The following is a 27,325-nucleotide window of genomic DNA, read 5'->3' on the forward strand; positions in this document are numbered from 1 at the left end:
CCCACAGTGCGCCACTTATATCACAACAGTAAGTTGCTTTCTTCCTCTGAAAATCTTACTATCTTCTTACAACATGTCACAAGAGGCAGGATTATAAACAGCTTTACAAAAAAAAAAAAAAAAAAAAGCAGGGTAAGGTCTTAGAATTGTATGGACTCGTGATTTGCACAACTGCACATTTCCCCAGCATTGCTTTTCTAACTCAGTAGCAGAACTTTGTAAAGAGCATACTCAAAAGCATCACCTGTATACAATGAATACAAAATTGCTTGATCCTTCTTGGATGTGAACCTTATTTGTTATTTACACATGGATAAGATGTAGGCAAGCTATTTTTATTTTGTTACCCTCTGCTGGGACTAAAGAGGCATAACCCCCCTTGGCTGCATTAAGACCTCAAAGTGACAAATGAAATAGCTCTTTTTACCACACAGGCTTAATTGCATCCAGCCTTGTGCCTTTGCCTTCAAAGGGTACAGGGAATAGTTGCTAGAGCAGTTCTTGAAAACTAGCAGCATTACATATATTACTGCGTTTGTGCTCAGCTGCATAAGCCTTGATGTCCACACAGAATGAAGAAATGGTGATAAAGTCACCTTTCCTGGTATGGCTCTTTGCACCAGCAGGATGCCTAGTGTGTAAATTAACATAGGGTTTACACATGACACAGATATTCAGTCCTTTGGAACTTATATATATACCCATCCACCCCACCCCCCACAGGTTCACTCGAAAGTTTATTTAGTTACCTAGGGAATTTTGGAGGTTGGAAAACCTCAGTATGGATGGTATGTAAGTGGATGGATAGGCAGCGGCTGGTTGAGAGTTTTTTGGATCTGCATTTTTGCAGTTAGATTTATGAGTGCAGTTTGGTGGCTTTTAGTGTCTAAATTCTATAGGTTATCCAGTCTGAAGTCTGTTAGCATTAAACAGTACTTGACTCCAAACTTGACACTTCCCTTAATCACCAGAGGAAGATACATCTGTTTGTGTCTGCCTTACTGTAAAGTTGGATCTGCTTGCTTTACTTATTTACTTGTGCTCATGGCTACAAATGGCCACGTGAATGACAGTTAAACAAAGAGTCAAGCCCTGCTGATCTCTCTACCCTTTGCAGGAAGAACTGGGACCTGATGCACAATGTCAGGGCACAGCTCCAGTGGCAGGTCTGACACGCTGCAAGTGCTCTTTCAACAAGTTTTCACTCAGAACTAGTGACAAAGATGCATTAATGGAAGTACACATTCTAAAGGTAATTCCATTTCCATTTAAGACACTGGTGCTTGAAAAGTTGTATACTTAAGATCATAAATCAGATAATCTTCTATGTACATGTTTAACAAAGCATTCTTATGGTAGCTTAACACACATTTAGTTAATTAAATGGTGTAATTATAACAAGTGCAGGAAACAGGCAGAATTGCTCAAGGCTAATTGGATTAAATTGATCCTAAATACAAAAACAAACCCTATGAAGTTTCAGCAGTATTTAAGCTCTCAAACAATACAACACAGTTTTGGTATAAATCAAGCTGATGAGGAGTTACTGTATTTTGTACTACTCAGCATGGCGTGGTTGTATCAGCTCTAGTTTCGGCTACAGTAGCAAATTTCAAGCTGCATATAAGATAAAATGAGAGTCCTCTTGTTCTGTGTTTCTGGTAGACTCAATGTCCGTTCTAGAAATGACATTGCATACAAACAAAGTAATGGCATTTCATACAAACAAATCAAGAGAAACAACTTCTCATCGTACTGCGGCAAGTAACAAAGAGAAAAAGAAAGCAGAAGTCCATTTAAAAGAAGCAAAAACGTCTTGCCAGATAATTGAGGAAGATACAAAAGATAACTGCATGTAAACTCTCTTACTGAGATACACAGGTTTTGCTCAGAATTAGAAGGGGGGCTGCATTGAAACAGCTTCTGCCTTAAGACTCTGCACACAAGAATTCCAGTCCAAATGCGAAGTTTTGCCACCGATTTCTCTGCACCCAGCTCCTGGCAAGGGTTTTACTCCCATTTCTGCCACCTGAGGATATGGACTCATACCTGTTGATAGCTCTTGCCTACCTTATAGCATAAGGTTTTGCTCATCTTCAAATACTCAGTCCAACATCCGTATTGCCTGTCAGACCACAGCATGGGACAATTTTTTTCCTCACCTGTTTACCAATTAGTCTCATTTTTAGTTACCTGCATAACTATACATTGTGAGGCTTCAACTCAATGCAAACCCATTGGCTACAATGAATAGTGACTGCTTATCATAGCATAATTCAGGTTGGAAGTTTCCTCAGGTGGTCACCCAGTTCAGTCTTCTGCTAAGGTTAGTTTAACAACTCAGGACAGAATATGCTTCTGCTTTTCTTTAGCATTGACCTGGTTGGCCTCCTTTTTACATTTGCTGCCTTATTTTCTTTTAAGCTATTCCTTAGTAAGGGCTTCTTGGGCATACCTGCTTTTTGGTTTCTCAGTAGTCACTGAACAATATCTCCAGCTCTAGAGGTTAAAATGAGTTTATGGTTTGTAAGTTTTTTGGTCAAAGACTAAAAATACCATAAATGTGAAAAAACGTAACCCTCACTTTAGCATTTGGCAATACTACCTATTTACATGTAGCTTGGCTTGAATTGGACCTGGATTCCACTTGTATATTTATTGACCTTGTACTGATTAGTTGGAATTTCAGCTCCATTTCTGTTGCTGATGCCAGCGAGTGGGAACTGACACCTGGTTTTATTTTAATAGGAAACCAAAAGCCTCCATGCAGATGCTTATTTCTTTGTGAGCATACCCACTCTGAAAAGATATGGTTTCTACAAACATTTTCATGCCCATTCTGACCTTCTGAATGATATACTTTGCAATTGAAGTACCAAGGAGCTGCTGAAACAAAGTGACATCTTGCCACCGAGACCTGAAACAACTCCAATAATCCAGCTGTCTTCTGATGATGGCATGCAGTTTTGGCATTGCAGAGCTTTTTGACTGACAGTAGCAGGAATTGCAGTCAGTCAGACTTGTTTCCATGTAGATTTACAACCGTTTTTCTTTTGCTTAAAAATAATGTTCGGCATCACCTCAGTGTGTTTTAAGAGTTTAACCCATTGAGTAACGTTTTCATTTGTTGCCATCCCTCAATAAGAAACTGTCGTCTTTACATACCAGGGGTCACTGGTCTGTGATCCTACATGCAGAGGCAACGGCTATTCCCAAGCCTGTGTGACAGAGAGAGGTTTCGTAAAAACATCCAGTTGTTTGATGTGAACGAGATCTGCTGAAAGATTACTGCTACCTAATGGGCTGTGAGAGTTGGTAAAGCACAAAATTTTATATATTTACATATTTCTGTTCCACTGGTGTGTCAGCCATGCATAAAAAACTTACTAATACTGAAAAACGGAAGGTCTTCTCTAATGCAACTTTTGGCAGCCTGCCGTGCTGAAACTGGAAGTCTGGGTATGCCATGGTAGAGATGTGAGATGATGAACTTCGTGTCTGTCTATGTGCAGCCACAGTTTAGTTACTGATCTGTTAGAGCAGCCACATATACATCAGCCCAGACTCCTCAATGTCTGTACCATCTCAATGACATAAACAACTTGTGTACCACAGCAGCTACTCTATACATTAATGACCTTCCTTTGCCTGTTCTTCCAAACATCAGGCAATAATGGGTTCCTGTTCACATCCCAGCGATGGCATCACCAGTTGCTTTTGATACCTACAGGTAATAATTGGTGTGTAGTGGCAGTACATCCCTCTGAAATGTTTTCTACTAGCTAGATAGAATTATGTCTGCAGTTCGGCATCAGTGAGCCCTTGGAAATTTCAGTCTGCATGGTGGATAAAGGCAAATGATCATAATCTTCCATTGATGCAGTTACTGAATTATGCTGGCAGCTCAGAATCAGTGACTTCACTTCTTTCTTGAAGTTGCTATTTAGGAAACCATAGATAACGGGGTTGACACAGGTGGAAGCCATAGCTACCAGGTGGCACAATGAGAAGATCAGATTGTGGTGGCAAGGAGAAATGATTTTGTAATTCCAGTCCACAATGGTGTTGAAAACATGCAGTGGTAGCCAGCAGACAGCGAAAGCAGCAACCATGGATGCTAACAAAATATTTATCCTTCTCAACTGAACTGCTCGGTTGCTATATTCGCTCTTCTCAAACATGTCCTTTCTCTTCTGTAGATGTAAGTAGATACGCAGGTAGCAAAGTATGATGAAGAACAGCGGGATGCAATATTGCAAGAGCAGCAAAGCTGTGGTGTAGATAAGCCTGTGTTGCTCAGAAGGCCACGAGTCAATGCATATGGCCTTGTCAGTGGAAAAATTCATGATGTGTGAGAGCTGCTCATACAAATCATTAGACAAGATGGATGTGGTCAAAAAGGGCAGGGACATGAGACATGCTAAAGTCCAAATTACTCCAATTCCTAGATAGGCTTGGGAGATACTTGGCCTCCAGCCAGTTGGGTTTATGATGAGCTGGTGTCTTTCCAGGGCAATAACAACAAGGGAAAGAATGGACACTGTTACAGATGCACACTGAGTGAAAGAGGTCATTTTGCACATAACTTCCCCAAATATCCAGTAGTCCATCATGGTGTAAACAACAGTGAAAGGCAGACAGACAAGACACATAAACAAGTCTGAAATTATTAAGTTGGAAATTAGGATGTTGGTGACATTGGCCTTTTCCTTCTGCCTGGCAATGACAGCAATCAGACAGATGTTTCCTACAATGCCTAGGACAGTCTCCAAGCTGTAAGAGGTGGCCAGAAAGACAGTAAGGTCAGTGATATTCCTGCACTGATTAGAAATGTACATGGGGAAGCTTCGGTTTGAGCTCCAGTTCTTACTGTTCAGGAAAGGAAAACCATCATTAACAGCCCTTGTCTTATTCATCTTGAACCCCAAAATATTTATCCAAAAAGGTGGTAGTCAAGCAGAATCCAGTTCTTCTGGAACCAACCTAAATAAGGCTTTATCTGGTCTGTTTAATCGTGGAAGTTCTAGGTGTATCTGCAAAGGAAAGGAAAAAAAAGATTGCTTAGTTATGCTACAAGAAATTAGTCAAAAAGGTAGGGGTTAGACAGGGAAGAAAACAGCAGGGTTTCTGTGTATATTCTGCAGCTTCTTTTTATATAATTTCTCAGATCATAAAACAGAACCCTTTGCTAAACTGTGGTATGGAAGTCTGTGCAACTTTATTGAATTATGACTGTATTTACCCATTGTAAGGTTGTCCCATGGACTTAAGAACATCTTCATTTAACTCAGTGCATTATCTTGAACTTCACTAATGCAGTAGTGATTCAAGAAAGCTGGATCCAAACACACTTGGGGGTAAAAATTGTGTGTAATTCTGGTTTTGCAGGGTTCTGATCCAAAACAGAGCAGAACACACATTGCGGGGCTGCATTTACCTTCAATTGAGCCAGACATCAATGTCAAAAGTAAGGCATGTTAGATGCATAAAGCCAACACTAAAATATCTTATGTGAGTTGATCTATGAAATGCATTTGTGATTGCAGCCGGAACTGACATTTGCTTGAGATGATCACCTTGCAAAAATTCAGGCTCATATCCTCAGGAGGCATAACATGGGACAATTTTGAAAAAGGTTGAAATAATTCAAAATCATTTCAACATTTTTCAGCTTCTACACAGCTGTGACAGGTCATGGGAACTGCAGTCCAGATTTCCTGCTTTCCCATTCTGGATGAACTCCAGTGCCCATGAAGAACTGATGTCTCCCTCTGGGTGGCTAATGTGGCCACGACAAGGTTTATCAGATATATAGTCCAGTCTCCTCATTTTGGCTTTAAGAGTAGGTGATTTTGATGTCTCTTAATTCCTTGTGAGAGACTTCTTATTGATTCTCTCTCAGCATAAGTTTGCTTTCTTTAACCAAGAGAATTCAAGTGTTGTAATAGTATGTACTGTCTCCTGGGTGCTGTTCCTGCACAGGCAGGGGAGCCTGCTGCCTAACCACTGCTGCAAGCTCCAAGCTAAGATTTTCAATGGGGTGTCAGGGAGCTGGACCCACAGCGTTAACTGGGGCTGCACACTTCTGGAAACCTCAGCCCTAGGGCTGCCTGGGCTCTACCAGATGGCTCCTGCAAGGCTGTTGTGATCTGCCGTAACAGCGCCTGCTTAATAATGCTGACCCTGGAGCCCAAATCCTCCATGTCCAGGAATCATAGGAAAAAAATCTGACTCTTCTGGGAGTTCTCTTCAGGCCAGAGGCAGTTTCATGCTGTACAATAGCTTGTAATGTGAAAAGTAAGTAAATACTTGAGGAATGACGCTGTTTACCCATTGCATGACCCTTTCCTCAGCAATAAAATGCCACTCAAGTTTGTGGGGTTGTGAAAAACTTCTCAGCTTCAGAAAAACAAGTGGTCAAGATATGAATACATAAATAAAATGGTATAGTGAGCTTATCACTTTGTTTCAATAGCATTTTTGCCAGATGTCTGCATGCATAAAGGTAACCTGTACTGCACAGAAAAGCGCTCCCCATCCTACAGTTTTTTGTTTGCCTTGTCTTCTTTCTGAATTGAATTGTATGCTTCTAAAGATGTTGCCTCTCAGGAACTAATGAAAGCAATAGTGCACAGTAAATAAAAAGATGCTTTGGAATCATTGTTCTGCTTGATCAGCAAAAATTAGTACAGTCAAATCTTTTGTTGCTTTGCTAGACCTGCCGATTTACCTGTCTGTATCTATCCATATTTCTGTCATCTGGCTGTATCCATCTGTCTGAGACAGTGATGTGAATAAAATAGTAACCTTTTCTTCCTCTTGTCCTTTCATTTCCTTAGTAGTTTAAATCTTGATTAGAGGACAAAGGAAACTTTCCAAATTGTGGATGTAGATATGACTCTTTAGGTCCACTCACTTTTGTGTTGTTATTCAAGCCCTGTCAACTGATTTATTTTCTGGAACTAGAAGAAGAGGCAATGATGAGGTATGGATTGCTCAGTCAGTATGGGGAGGGTACGGTGGCCTATTTCAATGTGAAAATTGATATGGAATGAAAAAGCCAGTGCCTTAGCTTTTAATGATCGATGGCCAGTGGAGATGCTAGAAATAAAACAGAGCAAAGTGATCAGCAGCCTGTAATATTATTTAGTACTAAAGGAGCTCACTCTTGGCATTTGGACAGAACAAACAGACTCTGCTGTAAACAAACACATGAGCTTTTTTACTACAGCCCCGGCCTAGTGTCCTTAGCTACGGTATCCTTGACAACAAACACATGGTTCTCTCTTGCTGCTTGAAAAATGTGTGCTGAGTTATTACAAACATCTGTGCCCCACAGAGTAAGCTCTCTCAAGGGTCCCAGACAGTTTTGGACATGTTGAGGCGCCACTGAGAACTACTAATGGTGAAGCAACAAAAGAAAGTAGCGGAGCCACCTGAAAAGCAGGAGCCAGATCCCACAGCTCTAAGGGGCACACTCCCAAGGAGAACGCCAAAGGCAGAGCATGGCTGTGGCTTATTGCAGATGGCAAACATGGGGATAAAGAGCATCTCTGAAGGCTCTGCAATGCCTTCTGTTGGGTTAGGAGTTTCCTTCTTTTAACACCTCACATTCCATGGTGTCTCACACAAGGTGACTGCCAAGCACTTCTTGGGCGTTCATTCTCATGGTGCTGCCCAGAGGTAAGTAAGGAACTATCATCCTCTTACCATAGGTGACTCAGAGAAGGAGGCAAGTTGTCCAGTGTCTCAAGGGAACCTGTGGTGCACTGTGCAGTACTTAAAACTCTCTGCCAACCTGGTGTCTTGGAAAAGTCAGAGCCTGGATTACATAGGTCCATAGTTCTCTGGATCTCTTATACTGGCAATCATAATGTAAAAAGAAGTTCTAGAAAAACAGAAAAATAACTGTTGCGGTGACATTATGTATCCTGTCATGGTATCCTTGGGTGGCAGATTCTCAAGGTTAGTCACTGCCAGTGTGTTATCTTAAGGTGTTTAACTGCCATTCAGTTTGGTCTAAATTAAGAGCCAGTAATAAGCAAAGTGTACATTTTCTGTTTAGATATTTGAATCAAATGTTAGCTAATATACTGAATCACCAATGCAGTAGGAACAAGGATGTTAGTCCCTTCACTGTGTCGAAGGTTTGTCAATTACCCAGTGAAATACAGCAAAAAACTTTATGGGCTAAAACAACCAGCTTTTGCCTCCAGAGAGCGAAGCAATGCTTACTTGGCTTGTAGGACTGAGAAGCACGTCTCCTAAATCAGTTTGCTGATGGAGTGGGGGAAAAGTTAGATAGTTTTTTTGTTTGCTTTTTTGCTTTTAAAAAGGAAAGAGTCATTCTGTTCAGAACCCTTAATGAACTTCAGGAAAGCAGTCAGTAACAAAAGCTAACATGCTCGAAAAGTAAGGGGTTTCTTTTCTAATTGATGCAGCATGCGACAGTTTCTCTAAAAACTAAGTGTCAGAAAAGTCTGCAGCAAATGAACAGGATACAGAAGGAAAAAGAGAAGGAGCTTTCAGATTCAATCTTAGTATAAGCTCTATTCCTCACATCTTTTGCAAGCATTCATCACTCTGCTGCCTGTGTTGGAAGCCAGGACAAAGAACAGGCAAGGTTTGAAGGGTTTGTCTTGGTGAACAACATGGCCTTCTAAACTAACAGATGTCACTGAGGTTGTCTCAAAAAAAGGAAGCCAAGTAGTCAGTTTGAAAGACTTACCTCAGGGGGCTATACATTATTTCCCAGAAAAATTCCTCAAAAGGAAGGGAATTCTGCAGGGATGGGTCAGGGAAGAAAATTAAACTCTCAGTGGATTTCAGGGAGACTGCTAGACGGTAAGTGTGCCCAAGTACTTAATGCATGACTGCTTTTTTGAGACACCTCTGGACCTGAAGACATCCTATGAGAACCTTCATAAAATCTGTTTTCCTGGAGGCCAGATAAAGCAAGAGACTCCTACTGATGCCGTGTTCTATGTGCTCACTGGGAAAGGGCGGCTCATTCTTGCAAAGCTAATCATGATCATCCCCTCCCTGAACCAAAACCCTATCTCCATAGTTGTGATGGACAGTGTGGATCAATTTCCACATCAAACATAAGTCAAAGAAAAACAGTATTTGTAGTGTTTGGCTTCATTATGTGGTCCTTAGAAGCAATTGCTTATCTAGCTTAGAACTTAACTAGTTGCTCAAGCCATGTTTGCTGCTTTCAGTCCATAAGAATTCTTGACAGAAGCGATTCCTAAAGGCATGAAGTGATTGTATTACTTATTTAAAGAGTTATGGTGTTTATCTGGAGTAAAGCAGCTATCATCTGCCTCATGTAAACTAGAAACAAAGGAGCAGTGGAAAGGTTTAAGAGAACTCTGAAATTCATACTGCAGATATTAATAGAGGTGGTGGTGACTGACTAACAGCCTGACCAACTCCCCTTTTTGCTGGCAGTGACGTTATCTCAGTAAAACAGATTTACCCTGCTTAACCTTACATCCTAGAGAAAGGTTAAAAATTATTTGGCTATCATTACAGGTTCCCAGGAAGGGAACACTTAACTAGAAGAAGAAACCTGCCACTAAGTACGCACATACATCCTACAGCAATGTTAAATCCATAAGGAATTTGGCACAATGAAATTTAATGGTGGAATCTTCATCTTTGTTTAACTCTGTGTTGCAAAAATGTTGGGAGCAACTGTCTCAGGTCATTGAAAAAGCTATATATGTTAAAATTTCTAAAACCTGTATAATGAGGGTATGGAATGGGTTGTGTGTACTAATATGTTACAAGTCTATAACACCGGGGATGGTATAAATACCCAGGAAAGTGAGTATTTTTTCCCCTCTCACATCTGCATGTTCTCAGAAGGAAACCTTCTAAGGGCTATGAACTTATGTTACGAGTTAACCTTCTCCAATCCTGCAGAAATCAGGGAGGTTTTGCAAAAGCACCTACTCCAACTTCTGCTTAAATTCATAATAACCTTTCCACCCACTCCACCTTTTATTTTCTGGTGAAATTCATAACAACCTTACCAAAGACACGGAGCCAGCTCACAAAGGTAAAATGTGACTAGCAGGTCAGCAGACTGGAGAACAGTAATTAGTCCCCAATTCCTCCAGAGTAAAGGCCATTGTGACTTGACCTGTACCCAAGAGAAAAAAAAAATATTTTTACAAAGGTACTCTTTACTAAAGGAGATGGTGAATCCATAAATCATTGTAATAGACACATTAGCAGACAGCCAGTTAGGATATATGGAGAGTGTCATGATGTGTGTGGCCAGAAACTGCAAGGACTGGGTGAGGAACAAGAAGTCTCAGGGGCTAGGAGATAAGTGTTTTCCAGTGACCAGTGGTAACCAGGAAGGCTTTTTGTCACACTGCAAGGTGGCAGGGAGCACACTTGAGCCCCAAAGAGCCCCAAGAAGCTGCCACCTCCTTCTTGCACCCTGAAAGGTTGCAAAACTTTGCTCGTAGGTACAAAGGTTGGGCCTGTCATGACAACTCAGACTGGATCCATTTGTCAAACACAGTTACCTCCTTTTTTTTTTTTACAATCAGAAGTGATAATTTGAATAAAGAGATCTGAGCTTTTATCAGTCTGAAATAGATAATTTAGAAAATCCTTACCTGTTACTGACTGAGAAGATGACTGCTGTCACTGCACATTTCTGTCTTGGAAGAAAGAAGGAATGTAGCAGCAAAGTAAGGTTGTCTGTGTCCTAGCAATCCAGCAGAGAAGCTCTCCTCGCTGTTTCTGTAGACAATTTGGATGACATCTCTCTCCCTCTCGCCCTCTCTCCCCCGCCCTCGTTCCTTCCCTCCCTTCAGCTTAGCCAATGAATTCTGCTCTGTGATGATGGTCCGAATTTGAAGTTCTGGCTCCCTCTGGTGTTACATAGAATTTCTAAGGCTGTTTCAGAGGGATAGCAACTCCAGTAAGAAGCTACGAAGCCGTCTGAAGCACCCGTGGTGCAGACGAGTGGAACTGCAGTGGAAGCCCACTGAAGCAAAGGGGCAAAACACAGGAGCAGAGCCTAACCCTGTTCTCCTTCCCTAGGCAAGATTTCTGTAGGGGTCAAAGAGAATTTTGCCTTATAGGTATGAAAACGTTGCCAGTATCAGTTTTCTCAATTTTTCCATTCCATCACAGGCAGACTGATTCTGAAATTGTATTTTAGAAAGGTCCAGGCTACAAGTCTTTAAATTATGAAAGGGGAAGAGGTACACTGTTACTCAGGCAAAGAACTCAGAAATGTGAGAACAATGGAAATAGAGGAAAAGAAGGATTTGCAGAAGCGCCAATTTTTTTTTGGTTTTCCCCAGGACTTTCTCATGAAAAACCAAGGCAGAAATCAGAGTTACAAAGTTTTCTCTTGCATTGGGAAAATACACAAGCAGAATATTTCAATATACAGAGTATTTCCAAGGGCTATACCAGAATAACCTAATTTCAGTCTTTACTTAAAGGGGGTTTTAACCCGTGGTCAACTACTTTAGTTCAGTGGCTGATGCTATTCCAGGGCCCTTCTAAAGGTGTGATACATACTTGCAGCGAATGCATGTTTTCATTTGTAGGCATATAGTATGTCAACAGAAATTAAACATTTCAATATCAAAATATATACAAGTTCTTATCAACTAACTGTGAAAATAATTTTTCCTTTGTGCAGTATTCTTTCTTTCATTTTTTTTCTGGTACCAGCTATTACAAATGGGCTCATGTATTTCAAGAGCTTGGCTGACATCTTTCATCATTAAAGAAGTAAACAAAGCAGAAGCAGGATTTTTTTAAGGTCTTCCTAGGGTATTTTGGCATTTCTTATGTCTTACAGTGCTGAAAAGTGTAAAACTGGAATCTGTAATGAGTGATGTAAGCTGGAGAGCGGTCCTTAGTTATGGATTCTTTCTTCGGGGCATGCTTGAGCTGCTGCTTATTTTGTATTATTTTTCCCATCCCCCTTTTCAGGAGCTTTATTTACCAGCTAGTTTGAACCAGCACTCCATATCCCAGAATTTCCCTTTTACCCTAGGACCTCAGAAGGAGACGACCTTTCTGATCTGGGTAGGGAAGAGGACATGAAGCCTGTCCTTCTGCCAAAAAGGTACCACCCCACATAGATGTTGAGCCTTTTGCCAGCTCCTCAGGAAGTGGAAGTTTCCCATCTTACTGGAGCCAGAAAAGCTGAAATTATTTATTTAGCTGGCCTGTTCACTTCTGTTTCTTCCTTAATTTATTTATCACATATTTATTTGTTCTGCTGTTCGAAGTATGAAAGTCAGGGGACAAAAACCACTAGGAAACAGACAGTCCGATTACTGAGGGGTATTTTGATTTGTGAAGCTGCTCTTCTCGTCTCCCTCAGCTTGCAGCATTCCTTGGCCAGCCTTATTTCCACACCTTTCAATCACTTAAAGATATGCTGTGCCACTTTGATTCTCTCAATTCAGACATTCAGGCAGAGCCTGCAAGCACCAAATTAGCATCTGCTCTCTTCTTAAAAGTCAACAGAGAACAGCTGCAGCACTGTTCGTGAAGGACTGCTGTGCTCTGCTACCCGGGGATCAGGAAATAACCGAAGCACCAATATTCTGCTGTGGCATCTGGAACTTTCTTCTTGACGGATTTTTAGGATGAGCTGCTGTAGCAAGATTCTGGTCATGTTTTGATGAGGTGAATAGGGATGAATTAGAGTCCTACTACGCGAATATTCTTTCCACTTCGTGTCGAACTGCAGGGTGAAAATGCTTACTATTAACAAGCTAATGAGGGAGCAGCACCTGGGTCATTCCAGCCCCACACTAGTTCATGTACCTGGGACCTACACTCACACAGGAGCCACTGAGCGTAAGCCGGGTGATGCTGTGGGGCTGGAACTGCCATGCAGTAGCTCTCCAGCCTGTAGCACAGAGGCGACGATACTGGAGCTAGCTCAGAGTGAGAACAGCAGCAGCAAGACAGAGGTGCAGATGCCCGTTTCCTCATCCAGGCAAGTCTTGTAGGCTTGGTTCAGCACCCTGCTGGAAAGGATGCTGGTACCCAAGCTGGCTGGTTTGAATGTAGCCATGTTTAATTTCACTATATGAGGGGGATAACTGAACATGTACCTGTGGAGGGTCTCTGTGAGGAACCTGACCCATTAAGGCTTTTACAAAATGCACAAGCAGTACGTGTGTGAGGGTGCATAAGGGTGGAAATTCCTCTATATGCAGGACAATTGCTACTGGGAAGCAGCATGGAAGTACTGTAGTCCCACCTATTGCTAGTCATGTGCTGGTTAGATTGGCCGTTTCTGTTCATATCAGTAGGTTTGCATTGATTCTGGCAACCCATGGACCAACCCCTGTTTGCTGTTGATAGGGAACGGAGTAAAGGAACTGCAGCTGGTATGGCATGGGGCTGCCCTGCTGTGCACAGAGTGATAAGGAGGCCTGCTCCCATTCTCTGTCCACAGCACGTGCTCCTGTTACAGGAGGGCACTGGGGATCCGTCCTGTTTTTTCTGCAGTTTATTTCCTAAGACAGTTGGACTCCATGGAGACAGCATGTTTCAAGGGGGTGCAGATGCACGGGGAAGCAGTCTTCTGCTCTGGCCAAATAACTCCTTCCTGTAAGTGGCGATGGTGACAGCAGGGCCCCTACCAACAAACACTCATTGGGTGCAATTGAGCATTTCCCTGAGAGCACCAGGATTGTCACAGCAGTGGGATTACAGCTGCACTCTGGATGCTTTGAGGGTCTCCTCCAGCGCTTTTGTGTCAGGTCTTTGGCCATGTCAGCCCTCACTGATGGAGCCCTGATGCTCTCTCTTTCTTCCTCTGAGCATGGAAATTCAGAGGCCAATTCTCCTACAGTACATTTAACAAATCTAATTGTGTTCCAGCATCTGGAGTCCTGCTCTCTCTGGCACTGTTAAACAGTGAGCAAACAGCATCCACAAAGAATAGTGCCAGGTATTCAATGACAAAAGCATATGGAGAAAATGCACCGTGGAACAGTACATAGTCCATGTGTATGCCAAGCTTATTTAGATCTACACAGCATCCTTGCAGGTATTTTGCACAAGTCTGGTTTGGCTTTATTTTGTCAGAATCTCTATCTCTCTCTGAAGCAGAATTGATGTTTTAACCATTTTCAGCCTTCTCCAATTTGTTCATAACCCTCCTTCCTTGGGGAAGCTATGAAACTGCTGTATCTTCCCAGGAGTTTTTCTGAAGTGCTTAAATGATGTTCAAACCTTCAGGAAAGTAGCCCTGTTACTCAGGGCCCCCTAGGAAGGCCCTTGTAAATGCATCTAGCATTTGGGAAGTGGATAGTATGATCCCTTACATCTGTATCTATGTTTATAGCTATATCTGCATCTGTATCTGTATCTATCTGTGTGTGTGTATATATATGTATATTTATATATATATATGTAAAACTGCGTGAATTCCTCTGATCCACCTTCAGCAAGCAGAAAAATGAGAGTCCTTCAGGTATCTGCTACTCACAGGTTGGAAGGGGCATAACCAGCTGCAGTGATGTTCACTCCATTACTCCCAGGAAGGCACAGGGAGATATCATCAAAGGGAGCTGCTACTAGCTAGTTCTAACTAATCACAAGGGCCAAAGATTTGAGAAGCTGCCATTATATTTCTCATTTTACTTGCTTCCTGGAATCACCTTAATGACTTCCTGGTAGTGCCTGGAGCCATGGATGGGTTTTCTTCTAACCATTGGTAAGCTGTTTTCCTCAGTATGTGCAGGTTTTCTACTTACATATGCTCAGCACCACACTTGAAAATAGACCATGTGAACGTGGTTTTCCACAACAGAGATTAAAAATAAGCTGTTGTTTCCATCAGCTGAAATATTTCGTTGTACTACACTTCAGCAAGGTAGAGGAAAGACAGATGAAGAAAACACCTATCATGTTAGAGTTGAAAAAACACACTCAAATGATATATCTGGGCCTTTTAACCTGTACAGAGCTCTAGTTATAATTGCTCTTAATATTGTCTAAATATGTTTTATAGGATATTTCTCATACAACACATATTCATGGACTTCGTACCAGGCACAGCATAGTGTCTGAAGTCTACAGAATAAACATGTTCTGTAGTCTGCGTTTTCTGTGCAAACAGCTTTCATGGGTTGTTTGTCAGTGGACTTTGATCCAAACAAGATTACTGCAGGAAATTCTACCCCAGTACAGAAGGCTACAGAGCTATTTATATGGCATTTCTTTGCAGTAGGTTGGACGCTTAGGCATGAGCTTGCCTTTTTTGTAATATACCTGCCATCTCCTGGAGAATATGTTCCCTTGTGCATCTGCACTAATGGATTGACCTACACAAGGCACCGGGGTGGGGATGTGGGGGCAGGTTTTTACAGGACTGTTTTCTGCTTTCTTTCATCCTATTCTTCTAGTGCACGCATCCTTGGGGGAATGTCAATGAGTGTAATAGCATAATGAATCTTTATCTGGCAACAATTAATATAATACCTGTTACTCTAAAAGCTAGATAATTTCAAAATCAATAATTAGATTTACAAACATTTACAGACACCATGAATTCTGTTTTCAACAAGACCATTCAGTTACTACTTAGAAGGAAAAGCAGTGATTTGATGTATGTGAAAATTTATTTAGCTCTGGATCCCAACAGGAAAAAAGTCACAAAATTATCTGTGGTAAAGCTGGGTTACAAATGTGTGCGTTATTAAGACAAACCACCTAGTGTCAGAAATGAGATAGATGAGGCACAATTAGAGATGTAAAAGGCACGAGGTGAACCCGTTCCTCCTGAAACCATGCTGCCTTGCTGCTTTCTTCTAAGGGACAGATCCAGAGCATGTTCAACTTCTAGGGTAGGTGTGGAAGAGGAGAAATACGTCACATGGTTTTAATCAGCTCCATTGTAGACTTTGCAGCTTATGTCAGGATTAGTCTTCTTCACCACTCGGATGGAACAGCTTTTCTTGTGGAATAGGCCCACACAGTTCACTCTGTCATAGTTCTTGGGGATTACGACCCTGTCATTGAGAAAGGCAAAGAGAAAATCAACGGCCAAGACGTGGTCTGAAAAGGATGCTTACTGAGCCACAGGCATCCTGGAGCAAGCTACATCATGGATCAGTTTGACTCATTGATAACATTAATAGAATAACACAAAATATTAATAGAAGTGCTATGGATTATCATAGGAGGGATACAGAGCCCTGGTCATGGCTGAACAGATGAAGTGATTTCCCAATGTTTGTTCTGGTTTAAATGTGTTTCCCACTGGTCATTCTATTAGAGATTAGTATAAATTCCTGTACAGAGACAAAACAGGGATTAATTCTGTCTTCCCCATTCCAAATAAGACTTTCTTGATAATAACAAGCCATTTGAAGAGTGCTGAATCACCCCAAGAAGAATACCTCCCTAATGAGTCTCTTCTCAGCACAAGCCAACTCCCTCCCTTCTACGGCTGAGGACAGCCAGGAATATTTACCACCAAGGGTTCCTTCGTTGCATCCTTCTTCACAGAACCCTTATGGGACTCTCTCCCTCACCTCAAGGAGAATTTTGCCAGCCTTCTTGGCAGATACTCAGTTCACACTACTACATTCAAGGAAGACACAGCTCTCCTTGGGATATCACCTGCCATCCATGAGGCAGGAACAAGTAAGATTTAGAAAGCAAAGTATCAGAGCAGGGCATATGTCCTGTTTTGATGAGCAGGAAGGGTGGGTTCTTGGCAGCACAGGAAAGATGTGGAGCAGCTCTGGCCTCATTAGACATTTGCAGGCAGGCCACTGGTCTGATACAGGGCTGCAGAAACCCACACATATGCGTGTGGTGGTGTGTTTAGGTATCTGGAGACAAACTGCTGAACAGAAAGAGGAAGAAAACAGAGGGCAAAGGGAACCATGGACACAGTTAGTGTCAGAATCAAAAAAAGGACTAGGTGATGAGGAAGAGCTGTGTGCCGGAAAGACCTTAACTGTGTTTCATTTTGTTTCTTCACAAAGAAATCTATGTGATTGCCAGATTATTCTGTTTGGTCACAATGAGAGCTAACTGGTAAACAGGAAGAGGGATTTTGCTCATGCAAGTATGAAATTCCAGTGCGTGCTTTCAGTGAGGATTTTTAAGTCTGAACATTTCAATCAGCTCCTGAATAAGCAAAAAATAAAAAAAGTTTGCATGAACTTACAAGCTGCAGCAAATCATTGCATTCATCTTACACCTGCATTGGTAACAATCTTCAGTCTTCCACACCGCACCAAAAACATAGAGGTTTCTGTTTGAAAGGCACCCTGCATGTACACACCAGAAAATGATAGTCAGTAGATCAGTATGGACATTTATCAACAGACAGACCACAATCTTATCAAAGCACTGATTTCTGTAGAGTCACACCAGAGAAGAATCTAACCCAGTGTTCTGCAGAAAAGACACCATGCCTTTGTTCCCGAGGAGTGCATGAGTATATTACATGGCATGATAAACTGGTAGCAACCACATACCAGAGAAGCATTATTCTGCTGTTGCAGTGGACATGAGAAATGCCTTAGCTTACGGCTACGGTCAGATCTTTCTGCCCTTTCTCATATTCAACATACAGGTCTAGACTTTAATTTCTTCCTCCTCTCCAATTCTTCAACTTGCTGTACTAAAGTGAATTTAAAGACCAGCTGTGTTGTCTTTGCTTTTATGTTAGTGTCAGGTACCTCCCTCAGGTTAGTCAATGCTGCTTAAAAGTACATGGTTTTTTACCACATGGGCCAGGACTTCAGTTATGCATCAGCCCAGAGGGTAACTACTGAACAGGATAGAGTCTCTCTCTGTGTGCCCAGAGATGCCTCCAGGTGGGTTGATTCTTCAGTATACAGCTGTTTGGATCATTCTTCAGCAAAGAATGTATTATACTCTTCCAACAATTCTAAGAAAAAAAAGGGTTTTGAATCCGAATTAATGCTTTAGGGATGTCTAATGTATTTGCCGTTCTTACCGTATTTGCTGGCTGGTCTGAAGTAACAGCGAGCATCACACAGAGTCCTTGAGAAGAGAAGGATCAAGCAAAAAAGCGGCAAGTATTTCTAGAAAATAAACAAGAATCTTTAAAATTAGATGGCTTTTTCAAAGTTCTAGCAGACTAACTCACACAGAATTAAGGATGAATCCTACTATTCCAAATAAACTCAGATAAAAAATACTTCCAGTGTACATACACACACAAACAATAAGCTGCTAACTTACCATACTTGCATGAGGTGCTCACATTTCATAAAGAGAAGTAGTGTGTATTTATATGCAGTGAGGAAACAATGGTCCATGCAAAGGGAGGTGATGTAAATGTTGAGCACCCTGGGTGCCAATGGACACTCTAACCTGTCCTGATCGTTAATCAGAAGGTGGTACCTCAAAAAGGCTTGCAAAGGCTTGTTTTGTGCACTGACGTACGTTGGCATCTTGATCTCCATTGTTTTGGTGTAAATCTGAAGAAACTCCATCAGATAGGCTAGTTACTCCACATTGACATTGGTGTCAGTGGAAGAGCCTGACCCCCAGAAAGCCATGCCTCCAGAACTGGCAGGCCATCAAGGAACAGCGGGGAAAGGGCACATGCTGAGCAAGGCGGCAGGGCACTATTGTTCAGCTGACCTGTACGAGGAGATCGCCCCCAGGTATGGAACACACCATTCATACAGTGCAGCAGTGTGGAAAGTCCACTGTTCTCAGACTGATTTATTATAATTTCAATTATTTTAGACACATATTATTTTGTCCATATTTAGTGACCTGCAGGGACTAGCTGTAGTGCTGTAGCTCTCAGCTGCTGAAGCAAAGCCAGGTATGGGGAACAGAGGCACATCACCACGACCAGATAGCACCATTTTGGTAGCAGAAGTGAAATGAGCTGTGCGTTGCCTCAGTCCTAAACGAACATAACAGTCAGGATGATTGCCACTTACAGCTCCCTTCCTGACAGCAATAACTGTGATGCTAAGGACTAAGGGAGGCAAAGAAAGAAAAAGTTCCAGTTCTCTTTCACCGTATGCGTGCCCTGCCTCTAACACAGCTGGAATCCATAGCAGTGTTGTTTCTGCCACTAAAATGAGGACATTTCTTTCCATACACATCCTGCTATAGGTGTCCAGGTCTTTGTGCCATTAGACTGTTGCAACACACAGTACGTGAGGCTGCATCTCAAAACCAGTCAGGAAAACCAGCACAGATCCCTGTGGCTGTATCAGAGGCTGCAGGGATTCAATCCTTTACTGAACTGGAGCATAGGCATAACAAGTTTTAAAAGTTACCAGAGGATTCCCAGCATAATGAATTGCATTTTATTTCATTAGCTTGGCTCTTTCAGCACACCTGGATTTCATTAGACACCTTGATTGGTATGGCTGAACTCATTATCTTCCACTGATTGCAAACAACTAGAGGAAGCAAAGCTGCACTGGAAGAGGTTTTGGGATAAAAGGAGCAGTGGCAGAATAAGCATGGTTTCTTGAGGGATCTGTTGTTGCAGAGAAGTTGGTGGCTGTTTGCTGTGTTAGCAGATCTGATTTATGCAAGTTCCTTTTTATTATTTTGTGTGTGTGTACTGAGCAAGAGGCTTTGAGCTTCTGCTGTACTTTGCTTTTAGCTTTGCGGTGCAGTTGTCAAGTTTTGTGTTAACTTTCTGATTTTGGTAGGCTGTGCTCTCTGTGGTTCTGCTGCAGGAAAACAGTTGTGGTACCTAATTAAATGCTTCAAGAAAATACTCTTCTTCTGATAATCCTTAAAATAGTTAATTTCTATTTGAAGGGAATTATTTGCTCAAACTGATTTTGTTAGTAATTGGAGGCAACCAGGTGAAAACACAGTATAGCTCTTACACTACTAAGCCTTTGATATGAATTTGGTTTCACTTCAATTGAAACCATTTGATTAGGGTCTGGTCTAACTAGAGGCCAGACCTGTTTCTGCCCTGTCCCTGCTGTAACTCTTGACAAGTCTCGTGCTGTTTTTTGAGGAGAGGTAAATATTATACTGTGTAATATCTCTAATAAGAATACAGTTGTGAGGAAATGTAACAAGCAACTTCTGACTTGAAGGGCATGGTGGATTCTAAACTATTCTCTTACTTAAGATAATTAGTTTATATAATTATCCTTTCTTCCTTGGAGACAAAAAACTATATTAATAACATTCTTATAATTCTTGCTATTTCTCAGGTAGATAAATGCATGAAATACACATATAAAACAGGAAACTGAAGTGCAGTGTAATCAAAGCTGTTGCTGCCCGAAACGCCTGGTAGCTCTACCTTCTTAACGTGAAATGTATATTAAGTATGCTGTGTGCTTTGTTTTTTCCTGAAAACAAACAAATGAACAAAAAATAGCAGCAGCTTAAAGCATCTTGGATTGCAAACTTGAGAACGAAGAAAAAAATTCTTATGAAAGCCTGTAGTATTGAGTGACTTGTCTATGGGATCTGTATCAGAGCAGAGGCTCAGCCTGTCTCTGTTTATGTTCCTGCTGAGCTGCTTGGAATTTTCCTCTTGAGACAAGCAAGGTTTTCTATGGCATAATGGGTAACAAAGGACTAGAGAGGATTCTCTGTTGTGCGGACGTAAATTTAGTTACCTTCTGGGGCTGCAGTGTTAAGCAAGTGTCCTCTGGGGCTTGTCCTAGTCCAGCTTGCCTGGCTGATGGCTGTGATGGGTGAGAAGGTTGAGTGTCCCTGAGACACGGCCATGAGGGCAGCTTGCTGCTTTCCCTCTGTACCTTCTCCCTTGGGGTCTGTCGTACTGGTTGTGGGAGTATGGCAGTACTTAATGTATGGGTCTCTTTAGCTTGAGTTCCAATGCAATGAAAGGAACATCCAGCACTGCCTTTCCCTGTTTATCTAGTTCCTGGGTCTGTCGGGGAAGTTGGGGGCTTGGCTGAAATAGTGACTTTGTGCCAATCCAAGGAAGCAATTCTGCCCTGGAAAGCTTTTGCCGATTAAAAGGATTCTGAGTTTCCTGAGGAGATGCCTGAGGTTGGAGGGTCTGGGCTGTGGTCCTCCCTTGAACCAGAGGGGTGCCTGGATGGTGGCTTCAGATCACCAGGGTTCTGACGGCTATCAAATCGTAATTTGGTTCAAACTTGCTTATGTTGAAAACACTTCTTCAGTAGCCTTTAGTGGCTTTAGACATGATCTGCTGGATATCTATTTCTTCACCTTGTGTTTCCTGATTCAAAGCTACATCAACATACTGCTTAATGACTAAGCAGTATGGTAGGCTTCAAAATTAGATTAAAACATATGAATAAATCTGACCTGATTTCAAAATGGTTCATGTCAATCTGTTTTAGAGAAGCTAGTAAGGGAAAGTGATGTTCCTTCCGGCTCTGACAACAGGTTGCCTCCATTTTTAGTTGAACTCGTGGGGATGAGCTATTGGGTAAGACCCTACCTAATGTGTGTGCAACTGTTGGGAAATCAAAGACTTCATGAAACTTGATATTTTTCCCAAAAGCACCCAGCCCTTGTCAGTGAGAGTATAGTTTGCTGTTTATCAGGGGTGCAGCGGCACCAGCGTCTGTTGTACAGTGGACTGGAGTGACTTCTGTGTTATACAGCTTAAGGCATGAATACTTTCACTGTCCCCGAGCCATTATAGTTAGCTGTTAAACAAAACCTGCTTGTTTCTGCCTCTCTAGATTTGCTGCACCTTTAGCAGGACAGGGCAGCAATGGGAGAAGCCTCTGGAATTACAGTGGAAAAAATACTGGGATATTTTGAAGGAGGTTATCATCTTATAGTGACAAAGGACTGCAGTTTATCAGTGCTCCTTAATGGAGATCTACTTGAAATATCAACTGTGTAAGAGCACTGAAGCCCTGGAGAAGTGTAAAAAGCATGGGTCTGTGTTTGAGACATGCTGAAATAAATGAAATGTGGAAACACAATTTTGGAGGGTGGGGAGGAGTGTTTAAATAACACAGTCTTGTTGAGTGTTTTAGGTTGGTTGTACGGCTCGCAGGTTCTGGAGTTTCATGTAAATACCTGTTACAAAGCCAGTTTGCCCTAAAATAAAACACAGCTTGGCCCAGGGGAACATGCACACAACAATAGACTGGCACAGAAACTTTCAGGCTTCCAAAAGATGCCAGTGCAAACTTTCCTGCATACCAACAAAAGAATTAACTAAGAGCAAAGGGAACAAGAAAAACTGTCACAAACTGAGTTTATCTAAGTTTTTAAAATTGGCAGAAAGCAGAATGTGAACCACAAGCATCTAGCTTCTTTGGTATGCATAATATAATTGAGTTATACACTTGCCTTGTTTAGAATTGTTTTGGTTGGACTTTATTTTTAAGATCGGGGTAAAAATCTTAATGGAAACAAAACATGAATGGGTACAAAACTGTTAAGTTTTATGTGATATACACTGTTTAATAGGAAAACTTCTATCAGATTTATGTGTGTGTTCTGGTGTTTGGTTTAAAAGACTTGGTAGTTAGTAGGCTAAGCACCAGATTTCATTTTTAGGGCAAGAACACCTTTGCAGTACTGAAAAGACTTGCCTTTAAAAGAATTGCTGGAGTGGTGGGCCAGCTATCTGAAACTGCCTCTCTCTCCAGCAGGGCTAGTAGGCAAGCTGTGTGCTGCCAGGTGGAGAGAGGGAAACCAGGGGGAAGAGAGCACAAAACTTCCTCTGCTCTGCCTGAGCTGTGTTGCCTCTAAAGGTTCTGCAGAGCCCCTTAAGCCTTTAACATGTTGAGATAATTGAGGACACTCTTATGTGAATGTTTCCTTTCCACTATGTGGAGCTAGTGGTGTTACAATCTAAAGCTTTGGGAGTGGAGGGGTATATGGGACGGTAGCTGTTTGTGTTGATGTAGTAAAATGCCAAGACAACATCACTTTGTAAAAGTGGGGAGAGCAAAGTAGAGCTTTGTACACTTTGTCTCTGTTTTCTCAGTTTTGAGGGTTTTGTCATCCTCCCACAGCTAGGCTCCTGGCTACAGATGGGAGCCAAATCCCTGCTGTGCTTCTGGTGTTGCAAAACCAGATGCAAGAGCTAATATCATCTGTCTCACTGCCAAAACATGGAGCAGACTGATTGCTGGAGGTTTTTTTGGATTAGACATGAAATTAATCTTTCCTACTTCTGTATGGCAGACAGGGTAGATCCACATTGCATAACAAGGCTTCACAGATGGTGGAGAAATGGGCTTGGGTGGATTTAAAATGCAGTTAAATAGGACTGGATCATGCTGGGAGTACTGGAAGTCTGGCTTTTTATGGAATTTGGGTGCATATGCCTACTCGGTCTTAAAAAGGAAAGTAAAACTTTATTCAAGCTTACTTAAGACTTGCATGGTGAAGCTTGGAGAGGCAAAAGCCCAGCAGGAACTCAGGCTGGCCACTGCTGTAAAAGATAACAAAAAATGTTTTTACTAACATGCAATGGAAGCAATAGCGCTGGGTTAGACTGGGTAGCTGGTGGTTCCTGTAGTTGGTACATTGGGCGGGATCCAGGGAGTCATACAGGATAAAATATCACCATATAAGACACTGTCCTAGAAAAGAGAGTGTTCAGAAAGATGTTGAAGTTGCTTTTCATTTCTTCCCCATGTTTTTTTTGAATGTTAATACTTTAGGTTTCCATCCTTAAAGAAGCAAATAAGAATTTCTGATGCTTTGTCCAATTTTGTGTTAGCTTCAAGGTACAGCCGTGCCTAGATCACAGTATATATTCCCTGGCACTGGAGTGTGACTAGAGAAGAATTAAAATTAATAGCTACTGACGACACTTAAAACTGTCTGCTTTAATTTCTGACCTCAAGTAAGGAACAAGTCAGTTCTTTCTTTACAGGCAAGCAGAAGACAGAGAAACCAAGGGAGTCATTTGTGAGTAGGTATTCAGTTTTATTATGTGTTAGGTTTTATGAGTAGATTTCACTCAGTAGCTGAATTTTTCAGTGTTTTTTAATTTGAGAAATAGAACCTTAACACAAAAAAATATCCCCCAAATCCACAACTCTTCTGTTAAAGTACTCACTGTTGACTGAGCATCTTCTGAGTGATCATCTTTCTCAACTACTTTACCATTGCAGGTCTCCTTGTTGAAAATGCTTACATACCTCCTTTCATCACAGCCAGTTGGTGTCGTAAAGCTGTCATTGGAAAAGACAAAGAGGCTATGAGACCAAGAAGTAAACAGCTTCTGTTTCAGATGGTATCTACACTTTTAATATTAAGAGGCTTTACTGAGGAGGTGTTCAGGAGCAGAAAAGGGAGCTCAGACAAAGCTCCCAGCTCAAATGTCACTTAGCCTGCTGCTTAAGCAGGATGAGGGGAGCACTGTAGTTTACTCATCTGATTTATACCCAAAGGATGTCTGCTGTGTTTATTTGCTACTCCAATATCATTGCTTTTTCTCTTCAGCCACAGTAGGGAGAAAGAATTGCATGGGTGGTGGATGTCACTATAGGAAGAATTACAAGCAGGCCAGTGTGTCTCAAGCTGCTTCTCAGAGAAAAGAGGGGCAGTGTGTGGGTTTGGGAAAATCTGGATTAGGAGCAGCAGAAATTTCTTAACTACATGTTCTCTCTTGAATCAGTATCTTGCCTGAAATTTTAGTCCCAAGAAGAATTAAGTCTCCTTTTTTAGTCAAGAATAATTTTTTAAACATGAGCTATATTGGTCAGAGGAACTTCTTGCATGCTTGGTGATGATGGTGTTGGGTTAATGCATGACTTTGTGATATGAGTTGAGTGGGAGAAGGGTCGTGGTCATTCCCCAGGGACCCCTGTGTGAAGGGATGTGGTTTACTCTGTATCAGGGCAGTGGAGAAAAAACCCCACTGCTGCTCTGAACTAAACTTGGAGCAGCAGTCAATTCCATCCCTGGAACAGGAGCAACCACAGCAGTTGTCAGTCCTCCACTGGGAATCATGCAGCTCTCTTTCGAGTCACAGCAGTCTGAAAATGTAGTGTGCAAGCAGCCTTCAGTGTCAGACCTATTGCACTAACAACAGCGTTGCTTGCACAAAATGGGTAGGATCTTTGTTGGCTTTTGACATTAACGTCCCTATCTGGCAAATGTGGAGGCTCCCCAGCAGAGGAGGACTGCTGTTATTCTCACACATGAAGGCGGCTATCCTGGGTCCCTGTTTTCTGTGGTTCTCAGCAGTATCAAGTGTCCTGGAGTAGCTCATCTTTAAGTACAGGAATCAGAGCACCCACCCATGGATAACTTCTGGAAGGATGTGCTAATCATGTTGGTCAAATGTACTAGTTCTTCCCAATCCCATAACTTTAAGGAATACATTAAGCATGAGATCCAAAGCCTGTACTAGATTTCTTGTTATCCTTCCTCATGCTTTTACTGGTGCTGTCAGCAAGCCAGAAATCTTCTTGCACTGAGAAAGTTGTCTTCATCTGTAAGAAAACTGGTACCTAGGTTCTACAGAAGCTCTTGGGACTCTGAGAGGTAATAAGGCTCCGAATTATAAATAAATATATAAATGTCCAAATAAGGTAATAAATAGAATGAAATTCTATTTAATTTAGAAGTAAAATAAGCACTGTAAATCACTCAAAACATGAAGTGTTACTGAGGAACTACTAATATTATGAATATGAATGTGACCTTATGAGATAATTAATCTTCATAAGTTTTAGAAGAAAGAAGTAGTCTTAATTTGTAAGACTCTGGCAGAGAAAAACTTGTTATACTGAAAGAATTCCAGTATCACGTGGAGCAGTTCCAGTCTACGGCAAACTGGATATTAATCTTGATGCATGCACTTCTCATTGGCTCAAATTAAAAAATAATCCATGGGGGACCTCTAAGTCATTTTTGTTAGCCATGAAAATGTTTATTTTTAAAACTAGGATTAAAAAAAAAAAAAAAAAAAGATAATGAAGACTGATTTTTCTCCAGGAACTGTGAGCTATTTAGATAGGAAGTCTCTGGATCTCCATGGTCAAAATATTACTTCCCCTAAGAAGCTGCAGCTGTTTGTTCTCTGAGAGGGAACATTCCTTCATGTACCAGTTGAGGCTGTGCTCTGTGTAATCCTGGTATGAGCTGGCAGAAAAGGGGCAAAGTCATTCAGGACAAGTTTTAAAACTGTTCTGCAGGATACAAAAACTCTTTGGAGAAAACTTACCTTAGGACCTTAAGCAATGTGAGAACATTCATTTAACACATGCTGCTGTTTAGAGGAATGGCATGATTAAATCAGTGAATGGAAGTCAGATTTTTAAAAGGCATATGCACATTTTTTTGGACTTGCAGGAGTGAATTGTACAGAAACACAGAGTAATTGACTGATATCCAGCCTGCAGTGCAGAGAACTTTAAAAAGTGAAGTACATAATACCAGTGCTTGCAAACGCTTGGGTTTTTTTCCCAAAAGGAATTATATTAAGTGAAGCCATAAGCAAGTTTAAAACAATGTTCATAGGCAAATTACCAAAAACAAAGCCAGAGAAAACATGCCATGTTAAATCCTTCTGATTTTACTGATGGCTCACAGAGCTTGAGACGGGTCATCTCAAGAAGCTAGTACCCCTCTGAATAAATATAGGCTGACAATTGATTTTGGGCCAAGTGAGGATCCCTGCCCTAAGAATGCTGAGCTGTGTGTAACCTTGTACTTTTACAAGACAACAGACTCCTTGTGTTTATGGAGCGTCATTAAACAGTCTGCTTGTCCTGAAAGGTTTTTTTTCTTTTCAAACCATACAACAGTTAACTGCAGACTGTTGTGGTTTTTTTAATACTCAATTCTGGAGAACAGAGACCATGTAGAAGCAGCAGTTTATAGGGTATTGTTGCCTGGTCTCCTATATGTGGGCAGATGTAGGATATTACCAATTGCCAGGTGGGACATTCTGTTTTCATGCCCATTACTGGCTGGACTTCTCTCCCCAGGGAGTGTGGGGAATTTTTATACTGAAGAATCAGAAGGCGCCTGCTTTTTATTAGTACCTTAAGCTCTGCTGCCATGTTTCCAGGGGGCCGATCTAGATCTTTCTCAGTGTATGCAAGAACCACTAATGCTGTGTAGTGTGTACAGACTTTGAGGAGCAGGGCTTGGGGGATGACACCTGGCAGCAGGTCAGAGGGGGCAATGGAAAGGAACAGTCACTGCCATTGTGTGATGACATTGCTGAAGAGAAAGAAAAATAAAAGGTGAAAAAGGATGGTGATTTTCCATCCTCACTGTTTTTTCAGAGGTCACAGGTGTTAGCAGCATGTCTTGCCTATACTCCTGCAGCAGTACAGGTGTGCCCTGTGTGCTCTGAGTAGGAGCCATTGTACAGCATGCCCAAAACAGTGCAACC

The 27,325-nt window shown here is 41.6% G+C and overlaps 2 protein-coding genes across 3 annotated transcripts; both read right to left on the reverse strand.

The window, feature by feature from the left end:
- Positions 1–1,280: 1,280 nt before the first annotated feature.
- LOC121094288 (neuropeptide Y receptor type 4-2-like) lies at positions 1,281–10,746 on the reverse strand. 2 transcript variants are annotated; one of them, XM_040607664.1, is made up of 3 exons: positions 10,638–10,746; positions 10,041–10,150; positions 1,281–5,033 (listed from the first exon to the last, which is right to left on the reverse strand). In XM_040607664.1, exon 3 carries the CDS (start codon positions 4,914–4,916, stop codon positions 3,783–3,785), a length of 1,134 nt encoding a protein of 377 aa, XP_040463598.1. In that variant the 5' UTR covers positions 4,917–5,033; positions 10,041–10,150; positions 10,638–10,746; the 3' UTR covers positions 1,281–3,782. The 2 variants fall into 2 exon arrangements, with proteins under 2 accessions (XP_040463598.1, XP_040463599.1); XM_040607665.1 differs by lacking the exon at positions 10,041–10,150.
- Positions 10,747–15,616: 4,870 nt separating this feature from the next.
- LOC121093809 (beta-microseminoprotein-like) lies at positions 15,617–26,987 on the reverse strand. The gene is made up of 7 exons (XM_040606680.1): positions 26,970–26,987; positions 26,147–26,154; positions 24,855–24,935; positions 24,032–24,146; positions 17,993–18,080; positions 17,195–17,297; positions 15,617–16,025 (listed from the first exon to the last, which is right to left on the reverse strand). The coding sequence occupies exons 1-7, from the start codon at positions 26,985–26,987 to the stop codon at positions 15,896–15,898; spliced, it is 543 nt and encodes a 180-aa protein (XP_040462614.1). The 3' UTR covers positions 15,617–15,895.
- Positions 26,988–27,325: the final 338 nt, after the last annotated feature.

The sequence above is a fragment of the Falco naumanni genome, chromosome 9 (assembly GCF_017639655.2).
Source record: "Falco naumanni isolate bFalNau1 chromosome 9, bFalNau1.pat, whole genome shotgun sequence".
NCBI classification, from domain to species: Eukaryota; Metazoa; Chordata; class Aves; order Falconiformes; family Falconidae; genus Falco; species Falco naumanni.